General features: G+C 38.4%; 1 protein-coding gene across 1 annotated transcript; it reads left to right on the forward strand.

The window, feature by feature from the left end:
* The first annotated feature begins 1,232 nt into the window (after window positions 1-1,232).
* Window positions 1,233-13,146, forward strand: LOC113010347 (NLR family CARD domain-containing protein 3-like). The gene is made up of 10 exons (XM_026149398.1): window positions 1,233-1,284; window positions 1,682-1,784; window positions 2,151-2,264; window positions 2,927-3,040; window positions 5,970-6,082; window positions 6,245-8,018; window positions 9,534-9,704; window positions 11,211-11,384; window positions 11,937-11,971; window positions 12,439-13,146. Exons 2-9 carry the CDS (start codon window positions 1,711-1,713, stop codon window positions 11,956-11,958), a joined length of 2,556 nt encoding a protein of 851 aa, XP_026005183.1. The 5' UTR covers window positions 1,233-1,284; window positions 1,682-1,710; the 3' UTR covers window positions 11,959-11,971; window positions 12,439-13,146.
* Window positions 13,147-16,145: the final 2,999 nt, after the last annotated feature.

Below are 16,145 nucleotides of genomic sequence, written 5' to 3' on the forward strand. Positions count from 1 at the left end.
TAATGTCAATATAGCGAGATATATAGCTATTTATTTTCAGTTGGATTTTATTTTATTTTATTTAATAAAACAATAGTAAAACACTATGGATGGAGGTCTGAGGACTGTGATTGAAAATAAATTGAGTTCAACTGACTGGTGTGTAGGTTGTGGAGCAGGGAAATTATTTTACTGCTATTGTTAAATAATCATCATCATTACTAGTGCATTAATAATATAATCTGCAGCATTGATATTGTATTCAGAGGTTTAAACAGTGTGTGTGTCTTTTAGAAAGACTAAGTTGCAGTTGACAGGAAGTTGCAGAGAGTTTGCAGGACTGAAACCGAAAGTTATTCTGAGCAGGTTAGACGAGGCTATTTGAATTACTAGGTTATTCAAATTGTCTGTTATACTTTTATATTCTTTTACTAAGCTCTTAGTAGAGGTTCTTGATTAAAACATTTATTCAACATAGTACATGTAGTTTCAGTTAGGTTATTACACATAAGGATGAGCCTCTGGTCTGGTAAAAGGTCAGAAGTGCAACGGGTGAGATGAGAGAACATTTAAGGTCGACACACACACACACACACACACACACACACACACACACACACACACAACACACACACACACACACACACACACACACACACACACACACACACACTCAGTTAGAGAGAATCATTTATAGGTGGAAGTTTAATCATGTTTTGCTTGGGGTTGCAAAAGAGCAGTTTGTCGCAGAACTGCTGCTGAGGTGCCAAGATGACAAGCGAGCATCTGGCAGTGACAGGAAGTACCGGCCATGAAGATAGAAGACAACGTTCCTTTAAACTGTGTTAAAAGTCATTGTGGTTTTGATTTGACGTATGTATGTATTCTGTCTGTGACGTATGAAGGGGCGTCGTTAATTCAAACCCTGATGCTATAAAAATCTGTGTATGCTTTGATTAAGTCGAAGATTAATTCCTGTCTGCATACAGAATGGTCTTCCCACGCGTGTATTCATTAAAATCAATTGTTTGACCAAGATCTTCGGGACCTGGTTGTTTGTACTCTCCTTCCTCAATTATGTGAACCTTAACAAGGTCTATGTCTATGTTTGGATTATATTCATGTTTGTGGCTTTTAAGCAAATACATAATACTTCAAAAGGCCAATCTGTGTCTCACACCAGGAATGTAGTCATACAACTTCCTTTGGAGAAGGGAGGGACTGCTCTCTTTGGGTAACAAGGAAACAAAGTATTTGAAACAAAGTCCGGACTCTGTTTTTACAAAGCAGGAGGACGAAAACAAGGTGAGTTTTTTTGTGCATTAATGTGTTGTCAGAATGATTGGTTCCTGAATGGAAATAAGATATGAGTGTTTCTCAAGTTTGAACAAAAGCTCTAAAAGCTCTTTTGGTCCATTTTGGTACTTGAGTTTGTGACACTAAAAATAAATATGACACAAAAAATTAACTTTTGGTCAAATTGATGGACAGGACATCGTCATTCTTTTTCTGCCTCTCTGCTGTCTCTATGCAATGGAGGGTCTACTGGGTTTATTGTAGACTTGAATGTGTGTATCTCTGTTTGTTTATTTCTGTGTTGTATTTCCTGTTCTGCAAGTCATGGGTTTCTATATTTCTATGTTGAGGATTTTTGTCCCACACTCGCAGTCAGTGTTGCTGATTTTGCTCAAACTCTCTAAAGGTGTGAAGGAGTTTCCAGCATCCAGCAGTATGTCCATGAAGAATGATAATTCTCGAGATTATCCTCCTCTCTTCAGTCATGAACCTATCCACTCAGGCACAAAGTAAGATACTGTTTCTGTGAGTTCTACTTCAGTAGATCCAATGATAATTTTTTTTATATTACACATTTAGTATTTTACCAGTTTATTTCAAGGATTTGTGATTCCAGATGAATGAAAAAAACTGTTCCAAAAAAACAAACAAAAAACCCTAAAAGAAAACCAAACTAAAAAAATATTAACTAGGGATTCAAAATCAGTTTAAAAAAATGACCCTGTTTCCAGCTCCTGATATAACTAGCACAGTAGTTTTGAGAACATCCAGTGCTTCAGCTTCATGAATCTGACAGAGAAAGAAGCTGCCTAATGGCCAACAACACAAAGATATAGAGCAACAACATGTGCTTGATTCTGTGTTTGTGTTTCCAGACATCAGCAATACAGAACAGAGTTTCCAGGATCCAGCTCCATGTCCATGAAGAGTGACAACTCTAGAAATTATCCTCCACTCTTCAGTCATGAACCTGGAACCTCAGGCACAATGTAAGAGACTGCTTCTGCAGTAAACTGAACTGAAGATGATTTTGGATTTTACAGTCTTTCATATTATTTTAAAGGGGTTTGTGGGAGTGGAGTCACTGAATTATCATTAACCCCCTCAGGAGCAGGTTAAGTTTGAAATTATGAATCAGTATATATAAAATGACTGCTTTTGGAAGAAGTATTGCTCTTGAAATTAAAGACACCGTTCTCTAATGATCAAGGTCCTCCACTTCTGTCCTCCATGATTATTTTCAGAATAGGTTAAATTTTATTAACATATCAGCTGGTTTCAAGTCACTCTGAATAAAACTCTTAACCATCTCACAGCTTCACTTAAGTTTTTATGTTTGTTTTCCCACACTTCTACTCACACAGCAGCTGTGTTGCTCTTAGTCTTTACTATGTGTTTTGCCTGTTTTTTTTTTCTTTTTTTGTCCTTGAAATTTTGTAATTTTTTCTTCCCTTGTAAAATAACTGTTTTCATAGAGTACACTTATATAGCAACCCAAAACCATTTACGTGAACATGCTGGTACAGTAGTTTTGAGAACATCCAGTGCTTCGCCCCTATGAAATTGACACTAAGAGAGAAGCTTCTTAATGGCCAACAGAAGGAACATGCACATCAACAGTGGTGTCGTCATTCCATGTTTTTATTTCCAGACGTCAGCAACGGAATGGAGAGTTTCCAGGATCCAGCTCCATGTCCATGAAGAGTGAGAACTCTAGAAATTATCCTCCATTCTTCAGTCATGAACCTGGAACCTCAGGCAAAATGTAAGAGACTGCTTCTGCAGTAAACTAAACTGAAGAGGAGTTCAGATTTTATAGTCTTTAATATTTATTTTACATGGTGTCAGCTCTTCCTATTACAATGCATAGTGGTATTTTTCTGCAGGTAATTTGTGTAGCAATTTAAATAAAAAAGTATAGATAATGGCTCATTTCATAAGACAATCTTCAAGTGTTTTTTTTCCAAAACACACTTTCTGTAGGAGTATTCACTGACTATGTCTTTTGGTGTTGAGTAATATAGCTTCGTTTTTAGCCGACTTCACAGTATGGTCTCTTCACCAGTCTCTCCTGTACTTTTCTGCCCAGTCTTTCAGATGTTTTGTTACTCCCCATTTATGAATAAAGATTCTTCCATTAAATGTAATAAATTTAAATGAAAACTAAATATACAATTTTTTAAAGATCTATGTAAAATGTTCTGTGATTTGGGGAAGAAAAGGCTAAAATTTATACTAGCTTGTTTCTAGTCTTTGTATTTGCAAGTTTCAACCAGCTCACATATTCATATAAAGTTGTTTTTTTCAGCTCAATTTCCACTGACACAGCAATTGTGTTGCTGTCATTCTGCATTATGTTTCAACCTCCTAATATTTTTCCTATGAACTTTTGTAGTTTTATCTTCCTTCATACTCCATTCCCTACACCACACCTTTCATGTGAATGAGTTTGTAACATCGACTGAAGAACCCTGATTTAGCATAGCAACTTGGTTAACCAGCTTTGCATGAGTACTCATTGTGCTTACCAATGTAAGGATTAGCGAATGCAGGCGAAGGAAAGATATCTTCAATTTATAATAGAATAAAACTATACAGCAGAGGTGGGACCAAGTCATTGTTTTGCAAGTCTCAAGTAAGTCTCAAGTCTTTATGCTCAAGTCTCAAGTCAAGTCTCAAGTAATGTCAGGCAAGTCAGAGTCGAGTCTCAAGTCACTGGTGTAAAAGTCCGAGTCAAGTCACAAGTCTGAAACTTTGAATTTCAAGTCCTTTCGAGTCTTTAAAAAAAACAAACGAAAAAATAATGTTGCAGTTATGCTAAATGTAAATATTAGACCATGTAATTTTAAAATCTGTGTTTTTCTCAACACATACAAAATAGTGAACTTAGAAAATATACACAAATTGTGAAATTGCACCTCTTTAAAATGCAGCTCAATTAAACTTAGCTCCAAGAATAATTTTCACCGACAGTTCTGAGATACGCTGCATGTTATTCTTGGATGCGGTTGTAGGACCAGCTTTAAAATCGCATGACAAAAATATCATACACATTAAAAAAAAAACTGCATCACCAACGTAGCCTGGACAACATTTGCTAGTTAGATGAAGTCAGCTATCTCATCTTAGCATATTTATATGCATATTTATAATCATACGGTTCTTGGAGTGAGTGCATACACTCATGAAGTTTAGTAACTTCCGGTCACTGCAACAAGCCCAGGTACAGTTTACCGACGGATGGGTGCAGGACCTTGAAATGCACCGTGTAGAACGAAAGACCATCGTACGTATCATAAGTTTACCAGTCTCACAAATCGTCTTCATAAATACACATTCCTTAACCGTTTATTAATAGGACCTTTGAGCTCAACGGTAATTAATTAGTAGTGGAAATAATTTCTGGTAGCATCACAGAAATGTAGCAGTGACAATAATATTGTATGCTGTAATCGTACTGGACAATTAGTGATACAAAAAACCTGTTTTATCCTGTGAATAAAAGTATATGTTTTTGTCAATGTACCATAATAACAGAAGCGAAACGCAATATTGTGTCAGGACAATTCACTATTTATACACAATAAATAAAGGAGCATAGCGCGACAATTTCTGTTCAGCGCCAGACTTGCTTGTAACCTATATCACCAATTATGTTAAGAAAAATGACGCATTAACTACAACAGCAGACTGACCTTTGTGTAAATGCTTGGAGCAGACTAACCTGTGAGCTGGAGTGTTCTGGGACATTATAATTGGTCTTTGAATGGCTGCAATCCAGTCGCCTCTTTGTTACTTCGGAAACATGATTTGAACAATTTCTCTTCCACGACGTAATCCGATAACAACCGATCTCTTTACCCGTCGGCTTCCCGTGGCTGTCATGTGACCGGCTATTGCAGTTAATAATACAACAGCTTCTTGACATTTTTGTGTTTCTTTTTATCGCTGTGTGACTGATTTTAATTGAAAGCCTGCGTGCGCTAGTACCGCTTGCCACGAGTTCCCAGAATCCTTTGCGGTTCTACCCGTGAATGACGTCACATTTTCAATCTCTATATAATATGCATGTTAAATTTTATATTTGGGGTGAAATATCAAGTCTTTTCAAGTAAACCGGTTCAAGTCCAATTCAAGTCCCAAGTCATTGGTGTAAAAGTCCAAGTCAAGTCACAAGTCTTAGAACATTTTTTCAAGTCAAGTCTAAAGTCATAAAATTAATGACTCGAGTCTGACTCGAGTCCAAGTCATGTGACTCGAGTCCACACCTCTGCTATACAGAAATCAAAACTAATGAAAATCAACTAAAGATTCAAAGTGATTTAAAAGAATAGTCCTAGGTACTTCAAACATCAAGTAAAATACTATTTGTCCAGAACTGAGCTGGTGGTCAGATCTCACCACAAAGAATTATTTTTTTGCCTTTTTTTTAACTAATTAATTTCACATTTGCCTCAAAGTTTATATTATTTCTGGAATTGGCAAAAAAAAAAAAAGTGATTTCCACAATAAACTACAACAAACCTTCTGGAGTTCAAAGATGAGAAGAAATTAAACATACTTAGGGAAACAGACTAGGTGTACAGTGAGAGAAATAAAGATTTTTCTGGAAGCCAGTGCCACTAATAAACTTAGATATTTCTTTACTTTACTGCTTTTATTCGGTCAGAATAAATGGTTCTTGGTGTCCACAGAGAAAGAAAAAGGGCAGAGTTGCTGCCCTACTGTGCTTCGTGTCATGAAGTCCTGAAGGATTCATCAAGAAACTCCTCATGTCCCCAGTGTGGAGAAAGGTCCAGAATCAGAGGTAATCTGCAGACAGCCAGTCAGAGAAGCTGTGTACAAAGAAAGACCTGACATCTTTCTGCTAATGAACTCATTTTTGGAAAACTGGACTTCCTATTGTTTTGCTAAGACATTAAAGCGTTTTCTTGCTCTTTATTTTTCTTGTTTTTCTCACTGTCAACAGATCTGCGTCTGCAGAAAGTTTCTGATGCACTAAAGGTCAATCTGAGGAGAAGATGTGAACGAGTAACTGAAGGACCTGAAAAATCAGGAAGTGGAACCCTCCTCCACAGGATCTACACTGAGCTCTATATCATAGAGGGACAGAATAAAGAATTTTGCTTCCAACATGAGGTGTGGCAGGTGGAAAGCACCTGTAAGAAGATCCCCTGTGAAACACCAATCAGCTGCCAGGACATATTTAAAACCTTTCCTGACCAACAGAGACCCATCAGAGTGGTTCTGACATATGGTGTTGCTGGCATTGGAAAAACCTTCTTGGTGCAGAAGTTCACTCTGGACTGGGCAGAGGGCTTAGAAAACCAACACATCAGTGCGGTGGTTCTGCTTTCATTCAGAGAGCTGAACTTGGTCAGAGATGAGCAGTACAGTCTCCTGGAGCTGATCCATGATTTCTATCCAACATTACAGAGCGTCACAGCAGAGACGCTCACTGTGTGTAATCTTTTGTTCATCTTTGATGGCCTGGATGAAAGCAGACTTTTGTTAAATTTCAACAACAGGAAGCTTGTGTCTGATGTCACACAGAAGTCAACCATCAGTGAGCTGCTGACAAATCTCATTGAGGGGAATCTGCTTCCCTCTGCTCTCATCTGGATAACTTCCCGACCCGCAGCAGCCAGTCAGATTCCTCCTAAATGTGTTGACAGGATGACAGAAGTTCGAGGCTTCACTGATACTCAGAAGGAGGAGTACTTCAGGAGAAGATTCAGAGATGAAGCATTCTCCAGCAGAATTATCTCCCACTTGAAAACATCCAGGAGCCTTTACATTATGTGTGGAATCCCAGTTTACTGCTGGATCACTGCTACAGTTCTGGAGCACATGTTGACTACAGAGGAGAGAGCAGAGCTGCCCAAGACCCTGACTGACATGTACTCACACTTCCTGCTGGTTCAGATAAAGAAAAAGCACAAGTACCATACGGGGAAAGAGATGAGACGAATAGAGCTCAGCAGTGCTGACAGGGAGGTTCTTCTGAAGCTGGGGAAGCTAGCATTTGAACATCTGCAGAAAAAGAACATCCTGTTCTACCAAGAAGACTTGGAGCAGTGTGGTCTGGGTGTGACAGAGGCCTCGGTGTACTCAGGAGTTTGTACAGAGATCTTCAAAAGAGAGTCTGTGATCTTCCAGAAACCAGTTTACTGCTTTGTTCATCTGAGCATTCAGGAGTTTCTGGCTGCAGTTTACATGTTCCACTGTTACACCAACAGGAAGACAGAGGTGCTGCAGGACTTCCTGAGTGAGGACATCTCATCTCTGGAAGATTTTCTGATAAGAGCCATGGAGAAATTCTTCCTAATAGAGAACGGCCACCTGGAACTGTTTATTCGCTTCCTTCATGGCCTCTCCTTGAAGTCCAACCAGAGACTCTTAAGAGGTTTGCTGGGTCAGACAAAGAGCAGTCCACAAACCATCCAGAGAGTCATCAACAACCTGAAGGAGATTAAAACTTATGACAAGTGTCCTAACAGAACTATCAACATTTTCCACTGTCTAATGGAGATGAATGATCTCTCAGTACATCAGGAGATCCAAGACTTCCTGAAGTCACAGAACAAATCAAAGAAGGAACTATCTGGAATTCAGTGCTCGGGTCTGGCATATATGTTTCTCGTGTCAGATGTTTTGGATGAGTTGGACCTGGTGAACTACGATACATCACAGGAGGGACGGCAAAGACTAATTGCAGCTGTGAAGAACTGCAGAAAGGCTCGGTGAGTCCAGATGTGAATAACATTATAAATCACTGTACATTAGTAGGTTAGTTCTTAAATTATTCTGACTAAAACCTACTTGTTATTCTTATTACACTGTTCCAGTGATTCATCAGAGACATGAGATATCAGTTGTGGGGTGGTACAGAATAACTGTGACATATGACTGTTTTGTAAATACTTGTACAAAAAAAAAAAACACTTAAAGAATTGCCCGAATTTTAATATAAATAGTAATGTATACTTTCTTTCCTTTCTAAATTTGCACATGGGTTTTTGAACTTCATGATTTATTTTTCCATTTCAAGGTCTAGAAATAGTTCAATAAACACGTTTCTGGTTTTCACCATTAAAAAACTTACTTTTTAACCTCACAGATTTTTTGTTTTTTGTTTGGGATTTTAGGTCCAATATATTAACACTGTCATGGGCCGTGGTGCGCGGGCACGAAAGGATCCAGGCGCAGACTCCGAGCTAACAGAAATACACTTTATTGAAACAACGAAAGGCGACCCGGGGAAATTAGAGAGCAAAACAGAAACTAAAAACCCGGGGAAACAATGACACGAGGAAGCCGGGATCGGGACGGCGGGGGGCTGCAATAGAAAGGGGAGATGATTACTAGGGAGCCAGGAAGCGGGGAAAACATATCAGGACTGAGTTAGAGTAGGGGCTTACGATAGAACGGGACCGTGGGAGGTCGGGAGGGAAGTGTGGCAGTCCGTGGGGGCAGGAAGTCCGTGGGAATGGCGAGTGGGCCAGGTGAGCACCGCGAGATCCAGTTGAGCCGGAGGACAGGCAGGTAGCAGACGCCGAGTAGAAACCTGGACAGAAGTAGGCAGGTTAAACAAAGTTCCAAGCAGAAGAGAATGCACACTTTTCGTGGAAGTCTGGTTACCACTGTGGGGATGACTAACGGACTGGCGTGGAGCATCCGTCAGCGCCGGATTAAGTGGATCTCCATGTAATCACCGTGATGGAGAGCAGGTGTGCTGGTGATGGCCCAGCCCGGGGGTGTGGCTACCCGAGCATCACGCATTCCACAGACACAGGACCACGGACCATGACAAACACTGTATTTCAAAGTGGAAAAAAAAAAAAAAAAACTGTCTGTAAGGTCAGACATCTGAGGTTGTGTTGAAAAAAACTGTGTCCACTTAAAGTAAGCTAAATCATTTTTAAGGTAATAAAAAGGAAAAATCAAAAGTAGTCAGAAACATCCAGTTAAACCTTGACCACATAAGGTTAAGGAGTTGGTGCTAGATCACATTACACTGGATAACCACGTGGAAGCCTGACTGGAACCCTTTGTCTGCACATTAAATCAAAATAAAAAATAAAAAATTTGTGGGTCTGACAGAGACTGAGGTAATTAACTTTTTGTGTCAAACAAACACATCAGTGGAAACACTGATGTGAAGAGAAAGTGTCCAGTTGTTTTTTGACGAGTGCATGAAGTAAACATAATGTGACTTTTTCATAATGACATATGTTCTAACACATACGTCAACACAGACTTCATGATGTTTGGCTCTCAGAGAACCACTGTAAAACTCTGACCTCAGCTCTGATGTCCAACCCCTCCCATCTGAGAGAGCTGCACCTGAGTTCAATCAACCTGGAGGATTCAGCAGAGACACTGTTTGCTAGTCTTGGGCAACCAAACTGCAGACTGGAGACACTCAGGTCAGTTAACTGAATCTGTTGTTATTTCTCAAGGTCTTTCAATAGTTTTAACTACAAAGTTCAAACTATACCCATAACTATAAACTATAAAAGCACTTATAATAATGGAAAACTCTACACTAAGGTACAGCAATGTAATAATCTTCACCTCAACATTGCACCAGTAAGTAACCTGGGTCAGTTGGTGTCCTAAGTGGGACAACTGGAAATGTGAAGGGGACAATGTGGGTAAGACAAAGACCAGAGTTTAGAGCAGCTGACTAATAGCCTGCAGGTTGCTGAGTTGAGTGCTGTTACATAGCTAATGACATTGTAAACTTCATAAACAGGAGAAGTGTGCTTTTAAGCACAGTAGGGCTATTCAGCATGGATACTAAGTAAAGAAAATCCCAGGGTAAATGAAGTGATAAAGTTTCGCAACCCTTGCACTTGTTGAAGAACTCAAATTTGGATGCTTCATTCAATCTATTCAATCCACTTTCAGAATCAGATTGATGAAGTGAACATTGATATCACATATATATTTTAATGTTCTTAAAGCATGGATTCTCTATGACATTTTAGGCTGTGCAAACTGTATGTTTTGTTATTATTTTTTATTTGTGCTAAAAAAAATTATCACAATGGGAAAAAACATAATTTAAAACCAGTATGGAGAACTTTTTTGTGTGTTCTTTTTCTTTTGATCTATTTACCAGTTTTATGTTCTAGGAGTCTTGAAATTATTGTGAATCTTGTCAAAAAATGCTATGAGTGGCTGGCAATTCTCTCGCTATGGACAAAACACAAAAGCAATTCTAGCCAATTGGAGTTTGGTTATTTATAATCAGTCTAGAGAGGTGATTGTGCTGCTGAATGTTGCAAGTTGTTGCACTTAGCATTAATCCATTTGCTAAAGTCTGTAAATTAGATGCTTACTTGATTTTGTAAGCTTGTGTAATAAGTCTCTAGAAGCATTTGGTCCATCTGGAAATCAAATGCTTCTACTTGTCAGATTAAAACACAGAGGAGATCGGGCTTTTGCTGTGACTGCTCTGAAACTGTGGAATAAACGACCATTACATATCCCAACCTCCCCAACACGGATACTTTTAAAACACGCCTAAAGATCCATTTTTACTTCTTGGCTTTCAAGTCGGTTTGAGGCTGTCATTATTTTATTCTTATAATTTTCTTATCCTTGACTTTACTTTCTTTTTCAATTTTATCTGATTATTCAGTTGTACAGTACTTTGGTCAACAGTTGTTGTTTTTAAAGTAATATATAAATAAATTTGATTTGATAATAAAAAACAGTATTTAATCCAACATGCAATTAATGTGTTTGGGATGAATAGGTGTTTGGATGGTATGCTGATAACTGGATGATATATGCAGGAGACTGACGTGATGATAATCATGTATTATGTTCAAAAAAACTAATTCATTAGGACATAATAATACTAAGCTTAGAACATCAGATTACATTACCAATTATTTTTTCTACATGTTCTAATCTTTATTCAGATTTGAGAATTGCAGTTTGTCAGAGATCAGCTGTGCTGCTCTGGTCCGGGCTCTGAAGTCCAACCCCCCCTATCTGAAACATGTGGCTCTAATAGGAGACAACCTGCAGGAATCAGGAATGAAACATCTGTGTGATTACCTGGAGAGTCCACACTGTAGACTGGAGACCTTAAGGTCAGTTAACTCCACAACTGAGGAACGAAAAACATTTCTTTAAATTTTGTTTATCAGTGTGACTATCATTCATTCTGAGTCTGCAGAGCAAACAAAGCAAAAGACTAAGGAAAACATGGTGCACATTAAACATTATTCACAGCATTAAGAATCTAATAATGCTGAATTGCACATTTAAAACCTAGGGATCATCAAAATTCAAGCCCGTTCAGATCCCTGTTGGCATGCATTTCACAAGGGCTATGGTTATGTGCTGGAAATGTTATTTGTAACACATTCATAATAGCAAGCTGCTCACTTCTTACTGGACCCACACCTCCCACAAGTTACATAGAGAGACACTGGCTGATCAGTAACAGTTTAACACAAAAAGTGAGTTAATTTCAAAGGCAAATCCTGCTAGTGTCTTTGTATATAGTCCTTTTTAATATTATTTGTTTAGTATTACTTCTTTTTCTGCATCTTTTCTGGACAAGGCTGTCATATAACAAAGGTTTAACATTTCATTTTCTTGCAAGCTTTTCTTGATCCTATCACACTGTGTTCCTACAGGCTGACCTCTGCTTTGCTTTAGATGCTGTACTGGGGTGAGTATTGCTCAGATCTTTTAGTGGGATTAATTTATGTATTTTCACTTTCATAGTAATTTTAGGATAACTCTTTTTAATTATAAATTTCATTCCAAGGTCTAATATATAATTGATACCTTGCATTAGTGTGGATGTTTTTTTTTCTGCACAAAGCTTTCGAAGACTGGTTTTCTTTGATGGATCTATGCAAGATTTCACTATTTGGTGAATATAACTCAAAAGACTCCATTCTCTTCATTAATTGGTAATTGCTTCTATTGGTATTAGTGAGTATTCAATCTGCATTGACTGTAGTTGTTTAAATCCTTCTTTTTGGTGTTCTCAAAAATGTTATTTTCAATGATGATGTTTTAAATGCACCCCATCAGTGTGTGAATAAAAATACAGTAAAACTTTTGGTGTCCTTTAAAGAAGTGAAGAGTACGCAACAATCATTTTAAGACAAATCTTTTACTTTTGAACAGATCGAGGCACGCAGTGACGTCTGCAGAGGGATTCTTTAAGTCAAAGACTGACTCTACCCAGACTTCCTGAATCTGTTCCAGAAGGAACAAAGACAGTGTGGCCTTAACTTCAGTGTCAAGCTTTGACTTATTGATACGCGTTTGAGAAACTACTGAAATTCTCTTCAGTGGATGGATTACAAGACAGAGGGGAAATACTTTGACCCCAGACTGTGCCAGTGTCATTTTCACTTCAGCTGCTGCTGTTTGCCTTTACTTTCTGGATGACTCAGTATTGACACTCCAGTGGATGAAATAAGGACTATAAGTAGAAATAAGGACTGTGCCTTGAAGAGTCATTAAACTTTGGATTAAGTGCTGGAACATGTTATTTGCACTACTGATCACTTATTTTTTGCCTCTCTCCTGAGTTGAATGTTGCTTTTGAAGTACTATGGCTGCTCTTTAACTGGTCTTGGAGCTAAAAGCCAGGCATTGCTTGGCCAGTCCTACTTTATTATTTTGCTATGGAACTTTGTAGTAATTTTAATGTTGCATGTTTATGGTGTTCTTTGAAGCTCCAGCAGTGTGTTTTTCAGTGCTGTGTTATATTACAGTTCAATCAAGTTTGTGTCATGTCGAAGTGGCAATCCAGTTTTGTAATCGTGCAACAAAGAGAAAATACAGGTACTTGGTTAAAGAAGTATTGTGCAGTAAAAAATAAAGTATTCACACCACTTAAGTTGTTCTACATTTTGCCATGTTAGCCTGGGGCAGGGTGGTTAGCATTATTATCTTACAGAAGGTCTATCATGTCATGTGACCCTTCTGTCTGGAGTTTGCGTGTTTCTCCCACAGTCAAAAGATTTGCAATTAGTGGGGCTCGGTTTATTGGTGTGAATGTAAGTGTGAATGGTTGTCTGTGTTAGCCATGCAACAGACTGGCGATGTAGCCAGGGTGTACCCTGCCTTTCACCCCAATGCAGCTGGGATAGGCCCTGTGCAATGCTGATTATGATAAGTGGAAGAGAATGGATCAATGTAATCCTGTCTACAATTACAACTACTTCGTAGCTAGATTTGTGCTGTGACATACACTGTCAAACATGGGAACCTATCAAATCATTATAAATCACACCATTTCTAATAAACTGAATTTACCACAAGTGGACTCCAAGTTGTAGGAACATCTGGCAGGTGATCACCAGAAACAGGGTGCAGCTGAGCTCAATTCTGAGTGTCATGGTAAAAACTGTAAATACTTCAATACAATTCAATACATGTTTTATTTTAGGAACACACACACATACATACATGTGCAACAATTTCATGAATGTTTTTGCTTGAATTTTTTCTCCCGTTGTCAATAGTGTGTAGAATTGTAAGGTGAAAAATGAATTCAGTGGAACAGAAGGAAATCCATCACTAAATCTTTTTTGCGGTAATGAGGCATTCAGGACTCTCTGCAGATTATTTTAACTGTGGACTTGAGCAAAATCAACAGAGGAAACTCACTTGATGTTAAATATCTCTGCTCTGAACTTAAACTTTTTGTGTTCACTCGACCAAGACTAAAAGGAAGCTGGCTACACTACACAGCTGCTCTGAAAGGACTGCAGTCCCTGCTGATCTTTATACTGGATTTCCTACATCAGGAGCTGCTCTGAGAACAGCTCCACTGTCACACAGTGCAGAGTCCAGCATCATCCCCTTTGTGTCACTCAGAATCTGACAAAGGGTCAATCGATGTATGCGGACTGCTCTGCTGCTGCTCTGTCCTTCTCACACTCTTTGTAGACACACTGCGACTCCTCCACACCTTCTCCTTCACACCCATATCCTCTACCTCTATTTTTACTTCATCTTTTAATTCAATTAAATATTCCAAAGCCAGAATGATTCTGCAGATTATTTCTATTCATGACACAACAACATATACAATCATGTAAAGAACGCAAAAGTGCTTCACTGTCTGTGAACTATTGTAAAAGCGGCAGTTACTACTGCATTGCTTTGTGTTGCAGCACCACCCTGTGGAATGATAACAAATTTCAGTTGTTTTTTACTGAAACTGCAATAGATAGATAGACCAATTCCACAAGAATTAAATAAAACATATACATATGGTTAAAGTCAGAGTTTTCTTCGTAATTGTGATTGACTCAAAGGTTTCTTAAAGGTGCCAGTTACCTCTCTTCACAGAGAAGTCGATCAAAAGATATGAACAACAACATGTGTTTGTCCCACATAACACATATATTAAAACAAAACAAACTAAACACACAAATAAAAAAGCACATTTCACATATTTTCAGAAAGACTGAAACTAGTCAGCATGTGGCTAAAATGCAGCCTGTCCCTACCTCTAAGTGGCAATTTGTTAGAAATCAGCAGGTTTTACAGTTGCAGCTCCTTTGCTGTAACTTCTAGTTTCACCAGTAGGGGGCGTTTTTATTTTTTTATTTTTTTATTCCATTTCACGCTATATGGTAGGGTGACAATATTTTGATTTCTAAAAAAAAGAAGACACTTGGCCCAGTCATGAAGAACTCTGTGTCCTCTGGATTCCCATATACTTGTTTGGCGTTCACCTAGGGACCAATTTTGACCCGAGGACACCACAAGGGGTTTACAGGGTGCCTTCTTTGTGCGGTTAATGGACGGTGAAATGAAAGAAATGTCATATAGGCTTTTACATGTCAACAAGGGAAAAATAAACCTTAAAAACCTCTGGAATTAAATAAGGGCACAGAAATAAGATCTCATCTGTATGAGAAAAATTACCAGTACCAAGACTGTACGGGGGAAATTTCTTTTGCAGTTCGTTTGAAAAGCTGCAGTTGCGCTTTGGTAACCTTTCAAACATCATCAGGCGTGCTGCACATGCTGTCTGTCCCGTCTGTAAGCGAAGAACAACCACTCACAAAGCAGCTGCTCGGGGATGATGTCACACATATGGGTCCTCTGTAGACCTATAGGAAAACCCTGACATTTTCATTAAACATGTATGATTTAATTTCTTTTATTAAATCATACATGTTAAATTTAAACATTGTGTGAATATTTGCTTAGTCATTCTCACGAAGCACTAAAGTTCTCAGACAAGATCTGGGCTCTGTGCCACTGTTGAATTCCCCGCCTGTACAAACAATGACAGCACATAAGCAGACACACACACGCACACACACAAAATCATTAGATTTGTCAGAAGATCAGGTATTAGAACCATTTCATTACATTAACTGTATTTCTCAGTCATCATCACTCAAACTTTGATTTAAGTTTGATTAATAATACAAAATGATTTATTAGTAGCAAAAGCAGATATAGACTCTGTCATTTTAAACATAAAAGTCTGGATTTCAAACCCTTTTAGCCTGCAATGAGAATTAACCTGGTGATAATTCAATCCTCCACGTCTCTAAATAAGAGGTCGACCTTGTTGTCAACATTTACGCTCATACACAGTGCTTATATTGCTGAATGTGTCAAAGTAATTTGTAATTGCATTTCTAAGAAAATAAACGTAAGTTATGGTGTGTGACAGAAATGTTTGCAGTTACAACACATCTACACTGTTGATACAAAACCATGAATCCACTGTTAGGTGAGCTAGAGTTTGTACCTCTCTACTATGTACTATGTGCTATTGGAGCGCACTAATGTTGCCTGCATGGTACAGCTGAGATGTAATTATTTTCTGACGTTATCTAACAACAGTTCCTACA

Source organism: Astatotilapia calliptera, chromosome 3 (genome assembly GCF_900246225.1).
Source record: "Astatotilapia calliptera chromosome 3, fAstCal1.2, whole genome shotgun sequence".
Lineage (NCBI taxonomy): Eukaryota > Metazoa > Chordata > Actinopteri > Cichliformes > Cichlidae > Astatotilapia > Astatotilapia calliptera.

Coding starts and splice junctions, on each gene's coding strand:
- LOC113010347 (XM_026149398.1), top strand. CDS start 1,711: ATGTCCATGAAGAATGATAATTCTCGAGATTATCCTCCTCTCTTCAGT. Junction 2,265..2,926: donor CCTGGAACCTCAGGCACAAT/GTAAGAGACTGC, acceptor TTTTATTTCCAG/ACGTCAGCAACGGAATGGAG. Junction 3,041..5,969: donor CCTGGAACCTCAGGCAAAAT/GTAAGAGACTGC, acceptor TGGTGTCCACAG/AGAAAGAAAAAGGGCAGAGT.